This window comes from Rhineura floridana, chromosome 3, assembly GCF_030035675.1.
Source record: "Rhineura floridana isolate rRhiFlo1 chromosome 3, rRhiFlo1.hap2, whole genome shotgun sequence".
Taxonomy (NCBI): domain Eukaryota; kingdom Metazoa; phylum Chordata; class Lepidosauria; order Squamata; family Rhineuridae; genus Rhineura; species Rhineura floridana.
This window is the reverse complement of record NC_084482.1, coordinates 169,218,605-169,241,193: the sequence shown is the minus strand read 5'-3', so window position 1 is coordinate 169,241,193 and position 22,589 is coordinate 169,218,605. Positions and strand designations below refer to the sequence as shown.

Below are 22,589 nucleotides of genomic sequence, written 5' to 3'. Positions count from 1 at the left end.
GTTCGGCATTGTTCTAATTTATGATTTTCCAATGACCATTGATGGTTCACTGGTCTTTTACCAAAGACCATGATTTTTGTTTTCTCATAGTTTATATTCAGCCTGTCTGTTTTGCAGGGTACGTATAGTCTTTTCATCATCTTTCTTAGGCCTATAGGGGCTAAGGAAAGTAGGACCATATTGTCAGCATAAAATAATGTAGATACCTTCCTTTGTCCGATGGAAGGGGGGGGAAATTGTTTGTCTGAAAGGTCTAAAATTATTTTATTTACAAACAGGTTAAATAGAAGGGGAGCTAATGGACAACCCTGCTTGACTCCCCTCTCTGCCAGTATCGGGGGGGTCATATTTCCTTGGTGGTTTACCCTAATCTGCACTTTAGTATCTGTATAAAGAGCCCTTATAAGAGATAATAGCCGTCAATCAATTCCCATGTTGTATAACTTGGACCATAGAATATTTCTATCCACTGAATCAAATGCTGCGGCCAAATCTACGAAGGCCGCATAAAGATGTTTTACAGGTCCTATTATATTCATTTTTGCCAGGAAATATAATGTGAGGCAATGATCTGTCGAAGAGGACCCTTTTTTAAAACCAATCTGTTCAGGGGATATGAGCTGATTTGCATCTGCCCACTGTTCTAGCTTCTGGGAGAGAAATTTGCTATACAGCTTGGCTGTCACATCTATTAAGCTAATGGGACGGTAGTTAGTCGGGTCAGAGGGATCATTTTTTTTATATATTGGAACGATGATACTAGATCTCCATCCATCCGGAATAACACCAGTATTATTAATTCTGGTGAATAGGCGTGCCAATAAAGGGGCCCACCAGTCGGGAAAGTGTTTAAAAATTTCAGGGGGAAGGAAATCTTCCGCCGGAGCTTTCCCAAATTTCAGCGATTGAATCAATAATGTGATCTCGTCAGCGGAGACTGGAGGCCACTGATGGAGATTTCCAATATCCAGTTCCAGGATATTAGTCTGGAAGGATGGTAAGGAGGAATATAAGCTATGAAAATGAGTATACCAGATCGACTTTGGAATTTGGTATACTTTTTTTTGCTTGGACAATCCCATCCCTTGTTTAACTATGTCCCAGAATAGTCGGTCTTGATTTAAAGAGACCGCATTAGCCAACTTCAGCCAACAGGAGGCTGCAAAATTGAGTTTCTTTTGACTCAACAGATTTTTATATGCGATCTTCATTGATCTGAATAGAAGAGTATGGGTTCTGTCAGTATCCTGTTTAAGTATTAAGCGAAGTTGGGCTCAGATTTTTTTTCGCTAATCTACATTCTGAGTCAAACCATAAAAAAGAAGTTTGTAAACTATTTGTTGTCACAGCCTTCTGTATCAATGTTGGTTTAAGTAATAAAACTATGTTTTGAAAAGCCAAAATCGGATCTAGAACATTTTCTAGTATTCCCTGCCGAATAGATCCAAAGGCGGAACTCCACAGACTATTAGCTAACTGTTCCCTCTTTTTTTCAGACCAGCGAACTCTTTTTAGGGGGGTAGGGTTTGCCTGATCAAGAGTTGAATATACAGTAGGCACTGGATACAACAAGATTAATTGTAGAGGGAGATGGTCACTCTCTGATCTACAAAGTACTTTAAAATCAGTAATGTCCATTAACAGTGATTGGGATGCAATTATGTAATCAATTACACTTGCCCCAAGAGAGGACCAGTAGGTAAACGAACCAGCGGAGAGATCAATTGCGGAGCCGTTTATAGTTTCCAGTGCATTTGAGGACACTAAATCGAGCAATAAGAGTCCCTGATTATTTATTTTTTGATCTTTTGAGTTTCGATTCTCATACTCATACTGATGGAGAGGGTCCCAGTTTGTTGAATCAGTATTCTGTTGCCAGGAGTTTCCAATTCTGGCATTAAAATCTCCGCATATTAGCAATCTATCATTTGGATATTGTTTCTCATATTGCTTGAGCATGTCCAACATATCCCATATTTTAAATGTAACCGCATCTGACTTTCTAAGTGGGGGTATGTAAATGTTTATGCATATTAGAGCCTTCTCTCCTATGCCTCTTATTCTAAGTACCAGGAATGAATGGGGGTGTGCAGATGGTAAAGAATCAGCCACTAGCGAGCATTTTTTTGAAATCAGAGTTATGAGGCCCCCTTTTGGGTGACCTCTTCCCAAAGTTTTAATTGCTGTGCTCAAAAAGACATGATAATCAGTAAAGTTTGAAGTATTTAATGAGGTAATCCATGTTTCCTGTAAACAGATAATTTTAAATTTGTATATAAAAGTCAGGAGATCTGGATCCTCACATTTGTTAGCCCAACCATTGATATTCCATGATAACAAAGATATCCGTCATTCAACTGAAATCTCTTCGAATGGGAGTGTGTTAACTATACATCCATTAGAAGTTGGTAAGATTCGATTTTGGTGCATAAGGTTTCTTTTGCCTTTGTCCGATTGTGCAATTTGGACAGATTTTCTTTGATTAACATGATGTATTTCAATTTCCCTGGGCTCTGGGATACTAGGCGGAGACCCTAATTCTGTCTCTTCTAGTTCACGCATTCTTTCCCACCTCCCTGGAGAGTCAATTTTTGCCTGTTTGGCAAGTTTATAACATGGGGAAATTTCCCATTGTTTTTTTTCTTCAGTAAGAGAGGAGAAAGTGTTCACCATGTTAATCTCAGCTCTCTGCTGACTATGAGTACCCAGACCTCCTATCTCTCTGTTTAAATCATTATGAATTCCCAGCATATTTCAGTGGATTTAGGTGTCTTAATCATTGGTTCGATAGGCTGGGGTATCTTATTCATTGGTTCTAAGATTGGCATATGGTTTACCCATTGGGGTCATCTCATACCTGGTTTTGGATTTCTAATTATGTCAAGATGCGTTTTTAAGCAATCCAGTCTTTTAAATATTTCATTTTGAGCTATTTCAGATAGTGTGCCAAAGGTATTTATTAACATTAGTTCTTCAGAATTAAAAATGTTATTATTAACCTGGGTCAAGACAAGAAGATCAGAGGTTTGCATTTGTTCCAACGGTTCTAATTTGAGGTCTATTAGTGGTTGGCTGATTGACAGCGAATCATTCTGTGATCGTTTCTGCTTTCCAAAATTGGAACGCTTCGCAGCTAGTGATATAGGTAGAGCTTTGTTAACAAAATATCTACTTATGTTAATATTTAAATTGGAAAAGAAAGATCTAGACATTAGCATTTTATGAACAATAGATTGAGCAGAAAATTTAACTATAGCATGGGCATTATAACCATTAAAGTACAAATATTGTATCTGTTGCACATCAGTTAAAGACAGCACTATCATTGGTTTTATGAAATTGCAAAAATGAAGAATCCGATCATGTTGGCTTAAAAAGCCCACCGGTTTTGGAAAGTTTATAAATACTAGATGTAGCGGCTCCAAAACAATAGACCAGTTACTTTTATTGGGAGGTGCCTGTGTAGGCTGTTTTAGCAGAATTTCAGACCAGGGATCTTGGCAGTTATCAATGTCTTTTTGAATGTCATTCTGCATAGTCAAAGATATATTGAAAGAGTCTATATTCAGTGGTTGCTCTTCATCCTGGGGATTTGTTAGCTTCATCTTCGAATCTGAGATCCCAGGATTTCTTTCAAATGACTTATTGCCCAGAGGTTGATTTTCTTCTATTTTTTGGAGGGGTGGACCTGCCTTTTTTGGTAGGTCCAAATGGTTGCTGGAGATAACATTTTGATCTAACAGTTTGAATAATTTCCCAAAGTTCATTTTTCTTTGTTGATGTTTGTAATTTTTAATGTTACCAGATTTTTTAAGAAGCGGTTTTTTATGAACCGCTTTTCTTCTTATTGACTTTTGTTTTTTCATAGGTGGATTGATCAGAGTCGTGTTACTTGTCTTTACATTTGCATTTAAGTGCCGTGACGAAGAATCAGGGGAAGAATTTTGAATGGGTGGTACAGTTTGATCCTTATTATCCAATAAATTCAAAATCGCTGTAAGAACACGATTAGTTTCTGTTAATGAGGACTTCATAGAGTCTATATCAAAAGCCAACATTAGGAGCCACCCAGTAATAGTTGGCCCAATTTCTTCTTGTTTCCGGTCTGTGACAGTGTCTATAGTAGCCTTGGCACGTATATGATCAGTTTCGGACTGGTAATCCCCTTTAACCATGCCCTGTCTGGTCATCTTTAATTGCTTAGAAGGCACTTTCATCATACTTGTATATTCAGGGTGCAGTTCTATGATCGAAGCCCCTTTATCTTTACCATTTTCCTGTTGATTGTAAGTTTTTTTAAGAGGACTTAGGGAGAAGTTTGTATTAGATATGGATATAGAAGGTATGATATTCGGTGATTGGCCTATCCCACATTCGGCAGAGGGGTTGATTGTATCCGCAGATGTGTTTTTGCTGAATAAAGGCCGAGCCGAATCTTGAGGTTGGGGTTTGAGTTTGACTTGATGCAATAAACACTCTGTATCAAACAGATTCACTGCTGCTAATTCCTCTGCCAGATTAGGTGCTGTATCCAAAGAAAATGTGTTGGATTCATTAATTGCAATGTATTTAGTTGACCAGTCATATATAGTATGGGTCTTATCAGGAATTTTCTTCGACAAATTTTCATTGCTATGTGAAGCATAAAATTGGGTAATATGAGTTTGTCCCTTTAAATCTGAGCAGTGGAAGTCTGAATGTCGAAGAGCTGAAGGGAGATTGCCTTGAGGTAGGTTCTTAGCATTTGCTTTCTTTTTCTTCTGTTTTTTCATCGAAGGCCAAGGTTGTGGAGAAACCCCCAATGCTTTCCTTAGGCTCCTTGCTAGTACCATGTTCTCTTGATGTTTAGTTTTTGTTGAGCGTTTGCATTTACAACACTGATAATGGCTGATATTATATCTCTTGAAAACTCCTATCGACCTTTAAAGACCCGTTTCTTTAAAGAAAGTGAACAAATAATTGCTTCCCTGTTAAAAGCTCTTCTTAAGACTTTTTCTTCTTTTAAATGAGATAAAATAGAGTGTAATAACAGATAATAACAGATAAAAATAATGAGCAACCAGATGCTTAGGTCTTACCCGAACGCCATCTTTTATAATGAACATATTCATAGAGTATTCTTACAGAATAGCATGTAATCCTGAGGAAGAATTCCAGGGCAGGCTAGTTATTGGAACATATACATGCCCATATTCTTAGAGTTTTGAGCGCTAGGAAGGTTTTCTTCTTGTTATTGCAGGAGCTGAGTACATACTAATGATAGGCTCCGTTTATACAATAATTGGATTTGCCAACTAATTATCCATTTTTTCTGATATTCTCTATATTTGCGGAGAAGATTTAGAAGTTGCAGTTCTCCATGGCTGTTTTCTGATTCTTTTAAAAAAAACAAAAAAACCACCTTTGAAATAATTGATAATGTTAACGTTTATCGCCCTTAACTTTCTATATCTGCTCTTGAAATGTGTATTCCCGTTCACTTAGGAGTGTATAGGGCAGACAGAGGGGGTTGGTGCAATCTGTTAATTGACATTTGTCGAGTCTGCAGTGGGACAGACAGGGAACAAGGAGAGAGAGAGAAAGTAGAAGACACCTCCAAAGATCTTGGCATTGTTCCAGAGCAATGGAACTAGAAGGGGATCCCAGTTACTAACTGAAACTACATGCTATTTGCTCTCTCCTTCCAGAGTGGGGGGAGGAGATCAAATACGATTCTGAATGGAGGAGGAGGGGGGAGGAGGAGGAGGGGGATGCTGTTTTGACACCCTTCTTGTGCTGAGTGGGGGAAAGGGGCATAGATCGATCATTTTATAGGACAGGAAAAGGTTTGTTTTGGGCTGGAGTGTGCAGTGCATTTAATCAGTTTCTGCCCAGAGTTAGAGAGAAAGGGAAGGGAGGGAGGGGAAAGGAAGGAAGGAATACAGGAAAGACTGTTTGGGTGTAAAGGAGGGAGAGAGGGGGAAAGAGGATTTCCACTCCAAGATTAATTTGAGGCTCCTTTTATCACTCTGTCTGCCTTTCCCTGTGTGTGTGTGTGTGTGTGTGTGTGTGTGTGTACATAAAAGCTTCATCAAAGTGTGATCATGGCAGCTGTTTTTCTTCCAGCACAGCAGTTGCTTTTACACACAAGCACACCAAAACACACACTTACTGTACTGTGCTGAGGGGGCGGGCAGAAAGGGTGTAGATGAAGGAGGAGGAGAAATTGACTGGCCTGACTCTGCATTGCTAAGTTGAAACTGGCCAGACAGACGGGCGCACAGGCATCTGTTGTTTTCCGTGTTTTCCTCTTCTCCCAGGCATTTTAGCATGTGTTTTTAAATTGTTTTAAATTTTTAAATTGTGTTTTAAATTGTTTTTAAAAGATGTGTTTTAAATTTGTATATTTGTTTTAATGTTTTTAGTTACTGTAAACCGCCCAGAGAGCTTCGGCTATGGGGCAGTATATAAATACAACTAAATAAATAAATGGGTGGGGGTGGGGGTGTTGGCAAGAGAGAGACATTTCAGGTAAGGAAGAGAAGTGGTGAAGGGGCAGGATTGGGAGGCTGGTACTGGCCACCACAGAGAAAGCCTTTTTTCCCCCTTTGTCAGAAATAATCTAAATATTGATATTTCTCAGGAGGAAAAAAAATTGGAATGGTAAAAGTAAACTAGTGCAGAAAGGAATGGAAATGGAAAGATACCCCCTTTCAGTCTGTTGGAAATGCAGTTGGATTGACTGCAGCATGAGGATCCCATCCGTAGTACATACTTTAAAGAACTAAATAATAGGAGGGATAGTAGCTGAGTGGCAGAGCACCTGATTTGTATGCAGAGGGTCCCAGGTTTGATCCTGGCATCTCCAGGTAGGGCTGGAAGAGTCCTCTGCCAGAAGCCCTGAAGAGCTGCTGCCAATTAGTATGTAAACAATCCTGAGTTAAATGGCCCAATGGCCTGATGCTGTATAAGGTAGCTTTCTATATCCGATGGGAGAGATGGAAACCCTGTGGCCCCCTGGATGTTCCATTCCTGTCCTATGGTGAGAGTTAAAACAGTCACCACCCTCACCCCACCATGGTTTAAACAATAAACTGCACTGAAACCACGGGGACTTCATTGTAAATAAATCTGTTTTCAATTGGAGTGCCCAGCTTTGAAATGAATATTGCCCACATGTGAATAGGTGTGGGAGAGAAATCTGCAAAAAAAAATTTTCTTAAAAACTCCCCAATGCAAACTGATGTGGAAATGGCACAAGCTGAACTTAACTGAAATTGAGAGAAACCAACACTGATTCATTTATCCCTACCTGTGAGTTCTTGCTCCAAATAGTTCTCCCAGTCACTCTTTCCCTGATGTGGCCATGTGGTAAAACATATGTATGCGCTTCTCATCAGTATTTCTCCTTTTTCAGTGACAGTGATGAAAAGCCACTCAAAGGAAGCCTGCGGTCTCTTAACATGGACATCAAAGGTGCAGAAAGTGCTGATAGTCTGGTGGATTACGGAGACGGGGACCACAGAATGTTCAATGAAGATGGTTCCTTTATTGGAGCTTACACAGGCTGTAAGGAAAAAGCATCAATTGAAAGTATTGGGAGTTCTACAGCAACCTTTCCGCTCCATGCATAAAATATTAGCATGAATGGTTCATTTCAAATCACCATATTTATCTTTTACCAGTCATCAAATATCATACAGGTCAGATATAGGCTGCCAAAAAGTTCAAGACCTCAACTTCCAGCCTATATAGAAATGGGCGGTTGACTTAGACAGCTGCTTTTTGAGACTCTTCTTCCTCAAGACACAGATGTTTTCATTTAATTAAAATATGACTCAGACCTACAATTTGGTAAGACATATGGCACTCAGTCTGACCAAAACCATGGCTACTTCAGTGTTATATATGTACATAGGGATCTGATACCTTCTATGTTTCTTACAATCCAGTCCTATATATGTATGTGTGGCTGCTGCAGCAGCACTCAAAACAGCTTACACTAACGGTTACCATGGCATCTTTGGTTTGGATAGTGGGTCATAGCTGTCCTGAAGTGCTTCCTCCCAGCTGTAAACACATTTTAATAGGTGACTACCAATTCTTAGATGTGTAGGATGGTGCTGGCATGGGTGACCCCATGTTGGCCAATGTCTTTAGGATGCTATCCAAGCAAACCACTGCCAGTCCTGTCTGGGCTACACCCTCTGTGCTGTTCAGTTCTGTGCTGCACAGTAACTCTTGCTAAACCAATGTATTCCAACTGCCAGAGGTGGCTGTTGCTCATGTGCTAACACTGACCCATGGTACCAGTCTGACAACTTGTATCCAGAACAACTCCAGTTCAATGTACTCTGTTACTTGTGTACTATATTTCGAATACTTTTTTGGCACACTGTAGCGAATAGGATTGGTCCTTAAATTAGATCTTCCTCCTTCTGTATTTTTCTGTTAAACCCCATTTCCTAATAATTTCATAACCCCAGTATTTACAGGGACCAGACTCAGAGAAATCAACAAAATACCTTGTGCTAAAACCCTACATAGTAAAATTTCTTAATGGATGCATTCCATACTCTTTATTATTTAATGTCCTAAAGAACTCTTCCCCATTGATTATAGAATTTGTATTCTGTGTCAATGGCAGGGGATTAGAAATGCAGCATGATCTACCTTCTGTCAAGAAGATGGTTTCAAACTTTCTGAAGCATTTGGTTAAAATCTCTCTTTTCTGACCACTAGCTGGCACTCTTTCTTTATGCAATCAACTGTAACAGCTTCTGGTTGTGGAAAGCATATGGCTGATTCAGAGTGATTGAGTTGCAGTCAGCTCAAGCAGGAAAAGATCCTTCCCACCCCACCGCACCCAGCATCTATTTTAAGCAAAGTGCTGTCGTTAGAGGCGAAATGGGTTTATCAGCAGTACCCTATCTGTATATTTGTATGTCCACATACCTTTTTGTGAATTCTTGTACATATTATGTTTATATTGATACAACTGGGGCAAGCCACAGTAGTTGGGTGTTGTTGTTGTTGTTGTTGTTGTTTTGTGATTGGCTTTGCAGCAAGACACAATGGTAGCACAGTACTACAGAGCTGAGTAGCAACTGAGAATCTCCTGTAAAGTGTAGTTTATATGAATGAGATTCATTTCCCATACAAACATGTTGAGAAACATTTCTGCCGTGTTGAATTCCCCCCCCCACTCCTGTTTAAAAAAATGTTTCTTCCAAATCCCCCAGCCGTGAATATTTTAAAATTCATTGGAGGCTCAACTTGCATTGTGTTGAATCAAAGCAAATGTCGTTACTGAAAAAAGTATTTTATGTATGATGATGATGATGATGATGATTTAGTCCCAGCAGAGTTATTTCTTTTGGGCATGTAAAACAGCTGTTACCCAGAGCTAAAAATAGTCCAGTGAGTGATATACACATGCAACCATGGTAATTACAGTGATATCAGAGGTTGTTGCATGAAAAATTATGCCAGGGTGAGATATCTCAGCATTTTGTTGTGAACATGATTTGTTTGTGACTCAGCCTTATTCCATATTATTTGGTAGGTATTTAAATATTCATACTGTTCAATATGGTGCATGCATTTTTTTTATTCTGAGCATGTACAAATATTATGCTACTTTGGTTCTCTTTTGAGGTGATTATGGATACCATTTAACAAACACTGATTGGGTTGGGAGCTGGCTCCATTGACTGTCAGTAGGGCTTGGAATCTTGGTGTCCTCAAAGGGCTTCAGCCTAGTGCAAAAATGATCCCTACTGACTATGCTGCAATCTCAGTTGCTTTTAGAGCATTTTGGGCCAGGGTTTATGACAGATAATTTAGGCTCTTACACCAGTTCACACATGCAGTGCTTCTGGCCTGGTCCACAGCTGACTGGGAATACTGTGCCATTAGGACTGGCCATGTGTTATTGTTTATCAGCTGATATCTGGAACAGAGTAAAGAAACTTATTTTTAGCCTTTCTGTGGTATTTTGGAAAACAGCAAAATTTGAACTTGGTATGCAGAGGCAGCAATGCCTTCCTTCTTTGTGCACACACCGTGGAGGAAGAATCTCAGCCAAAGTCTAATGTGCCTTCTGTAGAACGGCTAAAGAGCAGAATGGATGCAAAGTGTTCCTTGTGCTTCATGGCACACAATGGCATAAGCTCCTACAAGTGGAAAATAGCTTGTGACACCTTCACTTCTCTAGTACTCAAAGTGCAAGGTTGGCCTCCCAAAGTGAGAACAAAAACCTGCTAAGGGCAAAACAAAAGCCCTGCTAAGGCATTTGGTATCTTGTTGACCATCAATTAATGACAGTATGTATCCAACTTTTAAAAATGCTTTATGGTGCAACCACAATATTCCTCTTGTTTCCCATTTCTCATATGAGTGCTTTTATCTATTCCATTTTTTCCTTCAGAAGATATAAACCTCCTACTGGGAGGAAGGGCGGGATATAAATCTAAAAAATAAAATAAAAATAAATAATGTGACACGTCAAAGCTTAAAAAATCACAAAATGACAAAAGAAACTGCACAATGGAAATGTTTAACATCTGCATTTTGTTAAATATGTGTTAGCTGAATATTAATGAACAATGTGAGATTTATTATTTTTTTAAAAAAGCTGCCTGTTATTATCTTTCCAGTAACACTTTTTGAACACTTCTTTTAAAAAACATTGAAACTTCTGAAAATTTCTGCACAAGTAAATGGTTACATTGTTCTTTTGAGAGACAGATGTTATAAAAAATAATTATTAATGTTTTCCACTATGAGCTTAATTGTTCAAGCCAGGATACGTGTTTTGATTTTAGCAGGCATGTCCTGTTCTTTTTCCCCTTTAACTGTGAATTTGAGATGACAATAGTGTTAATGTATCATCTTAAAAGCAGAGGTTATGTTGAGCCTCTCTATGCATTTGGAGCTATAAAACTCCAGGAATATTAAATATTTGCCACTTTATATGCTGAGCTGATAAACTGACATTGTATGCTTAGATTTTTTTTTATAAAAAGCTTGTGTGAAAGGGCTGGTTCATACCTGGAAGCTTCTTTTCTTCATTTGGTTCCCCCAAACTGTCTCCAGATTTGGAAACTATGGAGAATTGTCAAGGTAAACCAGATTATACTCAGCCACAGCCAGGAACAGCAAGGGAAAACCTGGGGGGGAAATGTGATAGCTGGTATTTAAACTACTGTCTTACTGCCACCACCGATTATCAGATGACTTGAACAGCACATTTGGACAATATATTTGCATGCTAAATTAACATTGTAAAAAAATGATCTCATGGAGACTTTACCATGGCAAAAGCAGCATGAGAATTGGTCTAAGATTACAAAGTGAGACTTGACATGGTTTAAAGGGTTTCAAATGATATGAATAATGCAACGTAACAACCCATCATAAGCTACTCGCCCTTGCTGGAAGACAAGATATAACAAACTCTTCTTTGTTTGATTATATTTATAAAGATTGTACTGAAAGCATTTCAATAACGGAGTGGTCCCAATCATATCCGTGAGATTATATACTGTAGTAGCTATTTTGAGGATTTTGAACACAGAAATAGTTTTGGAGCTCTTTTGCATGGGATATTGCCTCATTGTTGTGGGGAAATTGCCCAAAACGCAGGAGGAATCATTCTTGTCATGGTTATAAAATTTCCATTAACCTGGCAAAAGAACAAGCTCTTAAAAACAATGATTTGTTTCAGTCAGAATAGAAGTTTTTAACCTCCGAGGATGCAAACCTGTGCAGACTTTCCTGGGAGTAAGCTCTCTTGAACATAAGCCCTGTTCAGGCATTTACACTTACACACACACACACACACACACACACACACACACACACAGATGCACATGAGAGGGAAAGTAGGGACACGCTCATTTGCCCTGCCCACATTGTTCGGCTCCATCAAGCCAACCCCCACATGTTGGAGGGATAATTTCAGCAGTGGATAGCCTGAACTACATGATATAGGTTACACGATCTGCTGGGTGCAACCCCATGGGCAGATGTTCAGGGAGTTCAAGATGAGTGGGATTTTTTAATAGTGAGAAATCATGGGTATATTTACAAATAAACCATGGGGGCTGCAGATCTGGATTCTAAATTGTTTGGTAAAACTCCATGTGTAGAGCAGGCTCCCCACAGCCAAATTTGCCCCTCCAACCCATGGACAGTGATAGAGGCAAGCAGTAGGAATGTGACAGAGGGGACAGAGCCAAGGAGCACAAATTCACACACTGCAATTCCCCTCGCAGAATTCTCATTATGTGCAAGGTGCCAGCCCCGGGCATGGCAAATGTGGGATCTTTTTCAGAGTAAGCACAGGATTACACTGTAAATCTGCCATTCAAAATCTTAAAATGTTTACATGACAATACCATCCTTATTCACCTCAAATCTCCAAATTTGTAATTTTTCAGCTTTTGCACAGGATTGGTCAGAGCCAAAGCATAGACTTTTTAAGAAACAAAAAACAAAACAAAAAATTCTTCTTGGAAAAAGATTGGGACATAAGTACTAGGTTCATACTGTTACTTTTTGAAATCAACGTTAGTGGAAATTTATTAAGGCTTAGAAAAATGTGTTTGTATTGTAGTTGCTGTTTGTATCATGCCTATGTATATGTATGGTTTAAAAAAAATATTTTCATTCTACATGAATTTCAACTTTGCTAATAAAAGTTTGACTTGATGTAATCTTCAAAATCCTAAAATGGGATCAAGAATATTTTGGTACCCTCTTAATACATAAATATGAGAGTGATGTAGCTTTGTTTACAGGATCTCAGCACTTCTTTAGAGGAGTTCTAGAGGCTAGTAATTGTATCTGTGAATGTCTGTGGCCAGATACATCTTGTTGTACCACCACATAATAGCAGTATGAGATGGATCAGGGGGGCTGTGAACATCCCTAATCTGGATACCAGATTTCTCCAAACTGGTGCTCTCCAAATATTTTGGACTACAATTTCCATCAGCCCAAGCAAGCACGGTGAATGGTCAGAGATGATGGGAAGGCTGTACTATACAGTGCACAGAGTATGAGCATAAGATGAACTCAGACTCTTAATACAAGAAGGCAAATATGCTTTAATAGGGATTAGTCAAGAGCATTTGTATAAAAATAAAAAGAGAAGGAAATAATATCATTGTGGGTATCTGCTACAAACTGCCAGGCAGAAGACTTGGATGATACATTTCCAGATGAGATTACCAATTTTTCAAAAAGGATGAACATAGGGTTATCTCCAATGAAGTCATCCCGTTAGTGCAAGGGTATCTGTGCAATGGGACTTCATCTCTCTCTCCCAACTCCCTTTGTACTTGCTCCAGAGGATTGCAGAAAACCCCAGAATAGATTGGAGGGATGGCATGAGGAGAGGGAGAGGAAGTCCTGTTGTGCAAATGAGAGTCCTTGCACTACGGGACATCTTTGTTGGATACAACTACAGTTATGGGAGACTTCAACTACCCAATATCTGTAGGACACCGCAGGGTGATGCAATGGCAAAAAAGACAAATGACATGCTAAGTTGCATCAATGAGAAGTATAATGTCCATATTGTGAAAAGTAATGGTATTGCTCTGCTTGTGGTCTTCCCATAGGCATCTGGTTATCAACCTTGAGAAGAGAATATGGGACTATTTATTTATTTATTTAAAATATTTCTATACTGCCCTTCTACCCTACAGTAGGGAACTCAGGGCGACTTACAATAAAATCACACACATACCATAATAAAATTATACACAATAAAATCACAAAACATTACAGTAAAGTAAAATATATATAGTACAATTAAAATACATAAAATACAATATGCATATATATACAGATAGACAGGCATGTATATATATATGCATAGATATATGGGGGTGATACTAAAAGGACTCAAAAGATAAAAAAATTAAAAATAAAGAGCGTAAAAATAAAGAGCATAAAGATGGGTGGTCTGATCTAGCAGGGCTCTTCTTATATTCTTACAGACTCGCCTGGAGTGTTGCACTCAGTTCTGGGAACTGCAATTTAAGAAGGATATTGGGATCATTACACACGTGGAATAGAATGCAGTTAACAGATCAAGGGTTCTCAAACTTTGTGTCCCCACAGCCCACTTAAGACAGCTGAAAACAGTTGTAACTTGGGGCTATCGATGTGCATATGGGGAATATTGGGGGGCGGAAACTGCCATTTTTTGTTTTCACAATGACCTGAAACAATGCTACATCGAGGACAATCTGAGATGGAAAAAGTACAGCCAAGCTCCCGGTAGAGGAGCCCTGCTGTTGCCCCCACCTGTGGGAGCAGCAAAAGAAGATTTTTAGAAGTAGAAAGATGCCATTGCTAATGGTAAGCTCTCCTGGAAGGGCATTTTGACTTCTTGGAAATATTGGTGAGATTCTCCCCCTTCCAAATTCACCGTATATATATGAAAGTGGCAGTGAATTGGTAGGGGGTATTTCACAAGACCCTTAGATTATGTCCCCAAATCAAAGCAAGTAAAACATTTTACCACCAGTAAATAACAGGCAACGTGCAGATGGAAACAATATGTAAAATCTGGCAAGCAGGCAGTTGTGAATGGCGAACTGAGCTGTAATTTTTTTGGATTGATGGGAAATGGATGAGAAGATGCTTCCATTCAATTTACAACAGTTGGCACCTTCAGCTCAGTCACCATTTTGCTTGCAACATTCTTCTTACTTGTGTTATCAACCCATTCATCTGTGCTATCAACCAATTCTTTCTATTAGAGCAAATCTCCTGATGACAGTGTGCATTTGACATTTTCAACATCTTTACCTGCATGAACTAAACACACACAGAGACTGAACCATCAGTGCAAATACAAATGCACCTTGACAGATATTAACCTTTCAGGGAGGTCTCAAGGGCATTCGAAATATTGCCATTACTATTCATATCCCACATATAATGAGAATGATACTTTTTCCAGTGTCATAATGGGGTGGAAAAAACTCACAATCATGTGCTCCACTGGGCTGAGAATAAAGATGCTATTGCCACCTTCAGATACAGAAGTTCAGATTCATGGTAATATCATATGCTCCATGACTTACTGAAACTGGAAGATGAGGAGAAATGAAGGCAGGAATGCAAGGTGAAATCCATTTAGCTGAGAAGTGTAATCTGGAATCATAAGATCCAGACAAAGGGCCTCAGAACAAGAAAAGGTGTTCTCTTCCTTACTTTCCCGGCAAGGGGATCCAAGTCGACCCTTGTCTAAAATGTTGGAGTAAGTGACAATGAGGTCTTGGCACAGCTCTGATGAAGGGGCACAAAAGGGTGTAGGACAAGGTCCTGCACCATCCCTCATGTGTGGATAGCCTTATCATTGTGTTAACTAGGGCCACAACTTTAATAACTTGAAACATACCAGAAATCTACAATGTAACTTTGGACTGTGCAGGGCTCCATAATAATACCAGTGTTGCCTATGCAGCTATGCCTACTTTAACGTAGGCCAGGTGTGGGGAATCTTTGGCACTCTGTAGTGATGAAGGGTCAGTTATGAATCTTTGAATGAATAAACAATTGATATAGTACAGTATAATATGAACAATTCAACATGTTCAAGAGTTTGTTCAAGATGAGATAGCATCATTCAAAATGTTCAGTGCTGAAAAGTTGCTGGGGAAAGGAACCATTTTAAACCGAAAATGAAAGTGAGATTTCTTGGGAGGGAGTTATGTCTGCTGAGCCCTACAAGCTGTACGTAACACAAAAGGGGAGGCAGTTATTTGTTTGTTTGTTTATTTAATAAGATTTCTTACCCACCCTTCACCATAAGGTCTCAGAGCAGGTTACAACAGTAAAATATGTAATTATGAAGACAAAACCATTACCATTATAAGATATATAAAGCCAGTCAAAATGGAAGAGAACTATATACATTCAGCAAAAGAGGTAGGTCCCACAAGACAAAATATCCTAAGAGGTGTACCTTCAGTATATGGTGAAAGCTGTACAATGAAGCTGCTAAATACACCTCTGTGGGTAGGAAGTTAGCTTGTTGTGTAATCTATTTTATCTGTAAAGATTCCAGATGTATGGAGGGTGGGTACTTTCTCATGCTTTTTCCTTTAAATCTAGTCCCAGATTATTGGAAGATGTGATCCAGTTACACAGTGGAGGATTATAATTCTTTGTTATCTTATGAAGCTTCTCCCACTGCACACACATGCACATCTTCTAAAACAACCTGAAGGGTGTCATGTTCACATCGCTGTGGAGAAGTGGACCAGTGATCACATGATGGATTATATGTCAGTTTCACAAAAGGGTAGAAAATGTCAGCCCCTTAGGTCTCTGCTGGCATTTTTTACTTGCAAGGAGAGAAAATAGAAAAGCTGTGAATGGAAAGTCGAAACAGCAAAATAATGGCTTCCAACAATGCCTTTCTAAGCCCTGACTTGGGCTATCAAATAATTAGGCTAAACTGAAATTCATGAAGCAGCGCAAGAGCATGCGAATCACTGGGCCATGTTCTTGGTAAATTTGCCGACTGCCTAGGAAGCTAAAGCATCTCTTGAAGCAAAAGACAAGATGCTTTAAAGTTAATTGAACCAATAATTAAGGTTTGTGTCTGTAATTCCTGGGCAATGCAGTCAAAATAAATCTGACAGCAGGGAGATGATAATTGCATGCAATTACTCTGTAAAGACTCAATTATGTCAACAATTAATGGGTATTTTTCCATTGTGGTGAAATCTATCAATTTTTAGGGCTTATTATCTTGATTATAAGAAAAAAGGGATTCAGCTCTAACTTGTCAAGCTGTCTAGTATCCAGAAATCAGCTTGAAAAACAAGTTGAACCAACCAGAGATGAGAGTTTATTTACCCTAGCAGGGCAGCGAAATTAAAGCTGGGAGGGAAATATTCAAGCAGCAATGTGACCCATATACACCTAGAGAGAAGAGAGTCCCATGGAACCCAATGGCATTTGCTTCTGAGTACACATGAACATGATTGCACCAATACAGCATGATCTTATATGCCTCTCATCAGAAGTAAATCCCATTGAACTCAATGTGGCTTAATCCCCATAAGGAGGTCTGGGATTGCAGCCTTGTTGTTTCGCTGGGGAGACCAAGTCACAGTATTGTTCACAGGGTGCATGTCACCACAGATAATACTTTAGCCCTGGTTGCCATCAACTGTGCCTTGCAAGGTCAAGGGATCTGGGACAGAGCCTCAGATGATAATTATAATGTATGGGGAAGAACATATGTGTATATTGTTTGTCATGGAAGCTCTGCTTGTCTGCCACAGATGTCCTGTGCATTGCAGGGATTCTGGAGTGGTCACCCCTAGTTCACATATGTCCAGAGCTGTTTGGCCACAGTGCATAAATTGAGAGTATGCCTAAATCTGACCCTCTCCTATGACCTTACATCAAAGGGAAAGGTCAGTAATGAAGTAAGGATACTCCTTTTCCTTCTAGGAACCTTGTCATCCATTAGAAAACCCCTGACAGACTTCTGAAGATCCTCAGAATTTTCTAACCTTTTCTGTCCAATGCTGTTTTGGAGCTAAATATATTGCAAGAGAAGTGTCATCCTGGTGGATAAGACTTTTGTTAGCTAATTGCTAACCCCCATGAATCACTGGCTGATATTACTGTATTTATTAAACAAGATTTACATACTGCTTAATTATCATAACCTCTAAGAGGTTTACATAAAATATACATGAAAATCATCAATAAAATCAGATCTTAAAAAGTAGTCCCATTTTTCGCCCAAAATATAATCTTATACACACACACACACAATAAAATACAGGTTAAACTTACATGTCAGGGAAGGCTTCCTTAAAAAAGGTTTTAGTAGATGCCAAAAGCAACACAATGAAGTGAATTCCAAATTGTAGGGGCTGCCACCCTGAATGACTGATTTGTTGCAAGTGTGGAGCAAACATTATGGATACTAGTAAAAGTGCTAGTTCCTCAGAAGCTAGTTCCACTTGAAGCAGTCAAGTGGGCATATACCTCTCAGCCCCCTGTCAAGTGTGCTGTGTGGTGCTGCAGGGGACCATCATCTTGTTCCCAATGCTATTTAATATCTGTTTGAAGAGGCTGATGTGTCATTAATACACATTGGCCTCAAAGTGTGCAGTGGTCATAGTGGGTCCTTGAGCATTCCAGAGGCCCCTCCCCCACAATGGGAGTCAACAACCATCAGAAATAGCTCAACATGCTGGCCACTAGAGGGTGCAATGCAAGCTACACAATGCACTTACTTTACCACCCACGCTACAGTATGGTAGGCACAATTATGTGTACTAACCAATGTTCTGTTGGCTTTGGAGTGAAATTTGTGCCACTTTCACTCTTGTCTTTGTCTGGCTTGACTCTGGTCTCTGCACACTGAAGAGGACACTCAGGAGTGATTGTGTCAAGTGCCCATCTCATCTCACTTGAACAGGATAGTCAGCTTTCTCCTCTAGAAGATCCCCCAGAGCTTTCAGGAACCTGAGGCCACCACTCTTGAAGAGGATAATAACAGTCTCCATTTCCTTGCACTGTGAAATTCATTATGGAAAAGATCTGGGGCTAGTTTCTCTCTCTCTCTCTCTCTCTCTCTCTCTGTGTGTGTGTGTGTGTGTGTGTGTGTGTGTGTGTGTGTGTGTGTGTGTGTGTGTGTGTGAGAGAGAGAGAGAGAGAGAGATGGAAGTTTTGTAGGAGAACCAATGTTTGCAGTTGTCATGAAAGTAGTATTGGGGATCTCTCAAGGCGTGCTGTTGTTTTTAACTCTGGGAAACCAATGCTGGCTTTACAGATCAGCAGAAACCCTTGAAACTTCATTCTGATCAGGAAGCAGTCCTTGATATTTGCAGTTCATGGGCTCTTAAATTATGCTCCAGTAATTATAGGGGTTAACACTAGGACTTTGTGAGCCATTATGGTTGCTAAGAGACTCATATTTTGAGCCTGGAAGGATAAATACCCACCATCTATTACGGAATGGACTGGAGACCTCACTGCCCTGGCTATATCTGCACATACTTCATATAGATGTCAATTTCATGTGGATACCTATTTAGATATCTAGAAAGCTTATATTAATTTATATATGCTCAACTCAAGATGCATGTATTGATGGGTATGGTATTCGAAATGTAAACTGTTGGTGGTTTATTGTTATTATTAGCAGTATTCATACATTATTATTTTTCTTTAATTTTTTTGTAGTTTCAATATTTTTATTTATTTGATTTTAATTTATTTCTGTCTTTTTGCTTTTATTGTTAAATTTACAAACTAAAAAAACATTTAAAAAATGAAATATGGTGAGGCAAGCATTCCCCATTCTTTTGAAACAATATAGTTTTGCGGAAGTGACCTTCACTGGAAAGAGTAATTCTTTCCTCCCAACTCATTTGAACATTTTGGGTCTCTGTGGGCTTACACAAGATTGCATGGCCCACAAGTGCCCACTAATTGCTCTTGGCACTACTTGTGGCACCATTTCCTTCACGGCAAAGAGCACTGCACTCCTTCTCTGCAGATGGTTGGACACATGTTGACTAACTCCTGAAAGCTTTAGAGACAGTTATTTTTTATGGCCATTTCTTAAACAATTAAAGTACCTACCCAGTATCTGTTAAGAAGTGCTTTCATGAAATGATTACTTTATGTGCAGAAATCAAGCTCAGGTACTTATCATTCTGAGCATTTATATTCCTCTAAGTAGCAATTTATTAAAAACACACTATCTAAAAATCACTAAGCTTTTCAAACTGTCACAGTGCGCTAGCAATTTTCCATAAAGCATGAGCCCTAGCTAATTGTTGCTAATAAACACATTAACTTAATCCAAGCCCAGCATGGAACAAAGAATATAACTTTTAGTAAATGAATAAACTGAAAGTGCTGTGAATCTCATGTGTGTGTGTGTGTGTTATGTGCCTTCAACTCTCTCTCTCCATATATATATAGAACATAAGTCCCAGTCAAATGGTGCACTTACCCAAATTTTCGATGTACAAAAACTGCCCACATATATTTACATTACATCAGAAAATTGTTGAAATGCTTATTTTGAGGGAAATGCAATGAAAAACATGGGGGGCGGGGAGTGCATACAAAGGACATACAATTTGAAAGCTGACTTTTTGCAAGTTCTTTTAGAAAATCAACACAAATCGGGGTAGAACGAACCTATGACTGAGTGGCAGCAAAACTGAAATGAGATGAAATTAGATTGCTAAGTCTATCCCTAGTGCCAGTTTTTCTGGGCATTTCAACAGTAAGGATTAGACTTTAATAAAGTTGCATCCCAGCTCTTGATGGCTGCCTCTTTATTTTCTTCCCACTGAAATCAACATAAGCTCTTTGTCTTCCTTTGGTGAGCAATTTATGCTTTAGTTAGATTTCCCATCATACTGGAGCAGTGAATTTTGGAGGTTCCTACTTGGAGAAAGAATGTGAGGAGTTTTAAGAGAAGCTACAGGATTTTCAGATAAGGCCAGCAAAATTATACAGGAAGATTTAGCACAGTCTAACATTTTCCCTGAGTTTCACCTGCAGCAAGATTTGAAGTTTCTACGGCAAATGCAGAAGAAGAGGAATTGGAGAGATTTCATGCAGAAGTGCAGGAAGGAATTGATCACACACCAAAACAAGATGTACTGATAATCATGGAGGACTGGAATGCAAAAGTAGGGAACAGAGAAGAACTAGGAATTATGGGGAAATGGAGCTTAGGAGATAGAAATGAAGCAGGAGAAAAACTTATTGAATTCTGTGAAGCCAATAATTTCTTCCTTGCAAATACATTTTTTGAGCAACTGAAAGATGACTGTACACATGGACATCACCAAATGGTCTATATGGAAATGACATTGATTATATAATTGGCAGCAGAAGATGGAGAAGTTCCATACTTTCTGCAAAAACAAGACCAGGAGCAGACTGTGGTACAGATCATGAACGGGTCGTATAAAAAATCAGAGTAAAACTAAAGAAGAACAAAACAATCATAATGCCAAAATACAATTTAAATAACATCCCAGAAGAATATAAAGATCAAATAAGGAACAGATGGCATACCAATAGCTACAGGCTACTGAGACTGAATCTGTCCAAATTTTGACAAAAATTGGTCAACAAATATGGAAAACTAAACAATGGCAGACAGACTGGAAACATTCAATATACATCCCAGTTCCAAAGAAAGGGGATCCCAGGGAATGCAGTATTATCGAACCACTGCCTTAATATCCCATGCAAGTAAAGTAATGCTCAAGATTCTACAACAAAGGCTCTTACCATATATGGAGCGAGAAATGCCAGACGTCCAAGCTGGATTTAGAAAGGGAAGGGGCACCAGAGATCATATTGCAAACATACGTTGGATAATGGAACAAACCAAGGAATTTCAGAAGGAAATCATCCTGTGCTTTATAGAACACAGCAAAGCCTTAGATTACACCTTTGATTGTGTAGATCATGAAAAACTATGGAATGCTTTAAAAGAAATGGGGGTGCCATAGCATCTGATTGTCCTGATGCGCAACCTAGACTCTGGACAAGAGGCTACTGTAAGGAGAGAATATGGAGAAACCGATTGGTTCCCCATCGGAAAGGGTGTGAGACAGGGGTGTATGTTATCACCCTATTAATCTATACACAGGACATATCATACGAAAAGTGGAATTGGACCAATATGGAGGTGTGAAAATTGGAGGAAGAAATATCAATAATTTAAGATATGCAGATGATACCATAATCTTAGCAGAAACCAGTAATGATTTGAAACAAATGTTGATAAAAGTGAAAGAGGAAAGTACAAAAGCAGGACTACAGCTGAATGTCAAGAAGACTAAAGTAATGACAACAGAAGGATGAGGTCATTGAGCTTGTCAAGGATTATCAATACCTTGGCACAGTCATTATCCAAAATGGAGACAATAGTGAAGAAATCAGAAGAAGGCTAGGACTGGGGAGGGCAGCTATTAGAGAACTTGAAAAGGTCCTCAGATGCAAAGATGTATCACTGAACAGTAAAGTCAGGATCATTCAGACCATGGTATTCCCAATCTCTATGTATGGATATGAAGGTTGGACAGTGAAAAAAGCAGATAAGAGAAAAATCAACTCATTTGAAATGTGATGTTGGAGGAGAGCTTTGTGCATACCATGGAATGCGAAAAAGACAAATAATTGGGTGTTAGAACAAATTAAATCAGAACTATCACTAGAAGCTAAAATGATGAAACTGAGGTTGTCATACTTTGGACACATAATGAGAAGACACTAGATTCACTAGAAAAGTCCATAATGCTGGGAAAAACAGAAGGGAGTAGAAAAAGAGGAAGGCCAAACAAGAGATGGATTGATTCCATAAAGGAAGCCACAAACCTGAACTTACAAGATCTGAACAGGGTGGTTTATAATAGATGCTATTGGAGGTCACTGATTCATAGGGTCTCTATAAATCATAATTGACTTGAAGGCACATAGCAACACAACAAAAATTAAAAACAGAAAACCCTGAGCAATGTTCATTATTTATTACAGAAATGTATCAGAACCAAATTAACCTTTAAAAAGTATTCTCA

At 39.0% G+C, this 22,589-nt stretch overlaps 1 protein-coding gene across 16 annotated transcripts in view; it reads left to right on the top strand.

The window, feature by feature from the left end:
* CHL1 (cell adhesion molecule L1 like) overlaps positions 1-12,651 on the top strand; it is a 365,024-nt gene extending 352,373 nt beyond the window's left edge. For all 16 annotated transcript variants that reach the window (XM_061618586.1, XM_061618580.1, XM_061618578.1 and 13 more), the window contains one exon: positions 7,397-12,651. In XM_061618586.1, coding sequence (XP_061474570.1) covers positions 7,397-7,613 — 217 coding nt within the window. In that variant the 3' untranslated portion in view covers positions 7,614-12,651. The remainder of the gene's footprint in view (positions 1-7,396) is intronic.
* The last annotated feature ends 9,938 nt before the right edge of the window (positions 12,652-22,589 follow it).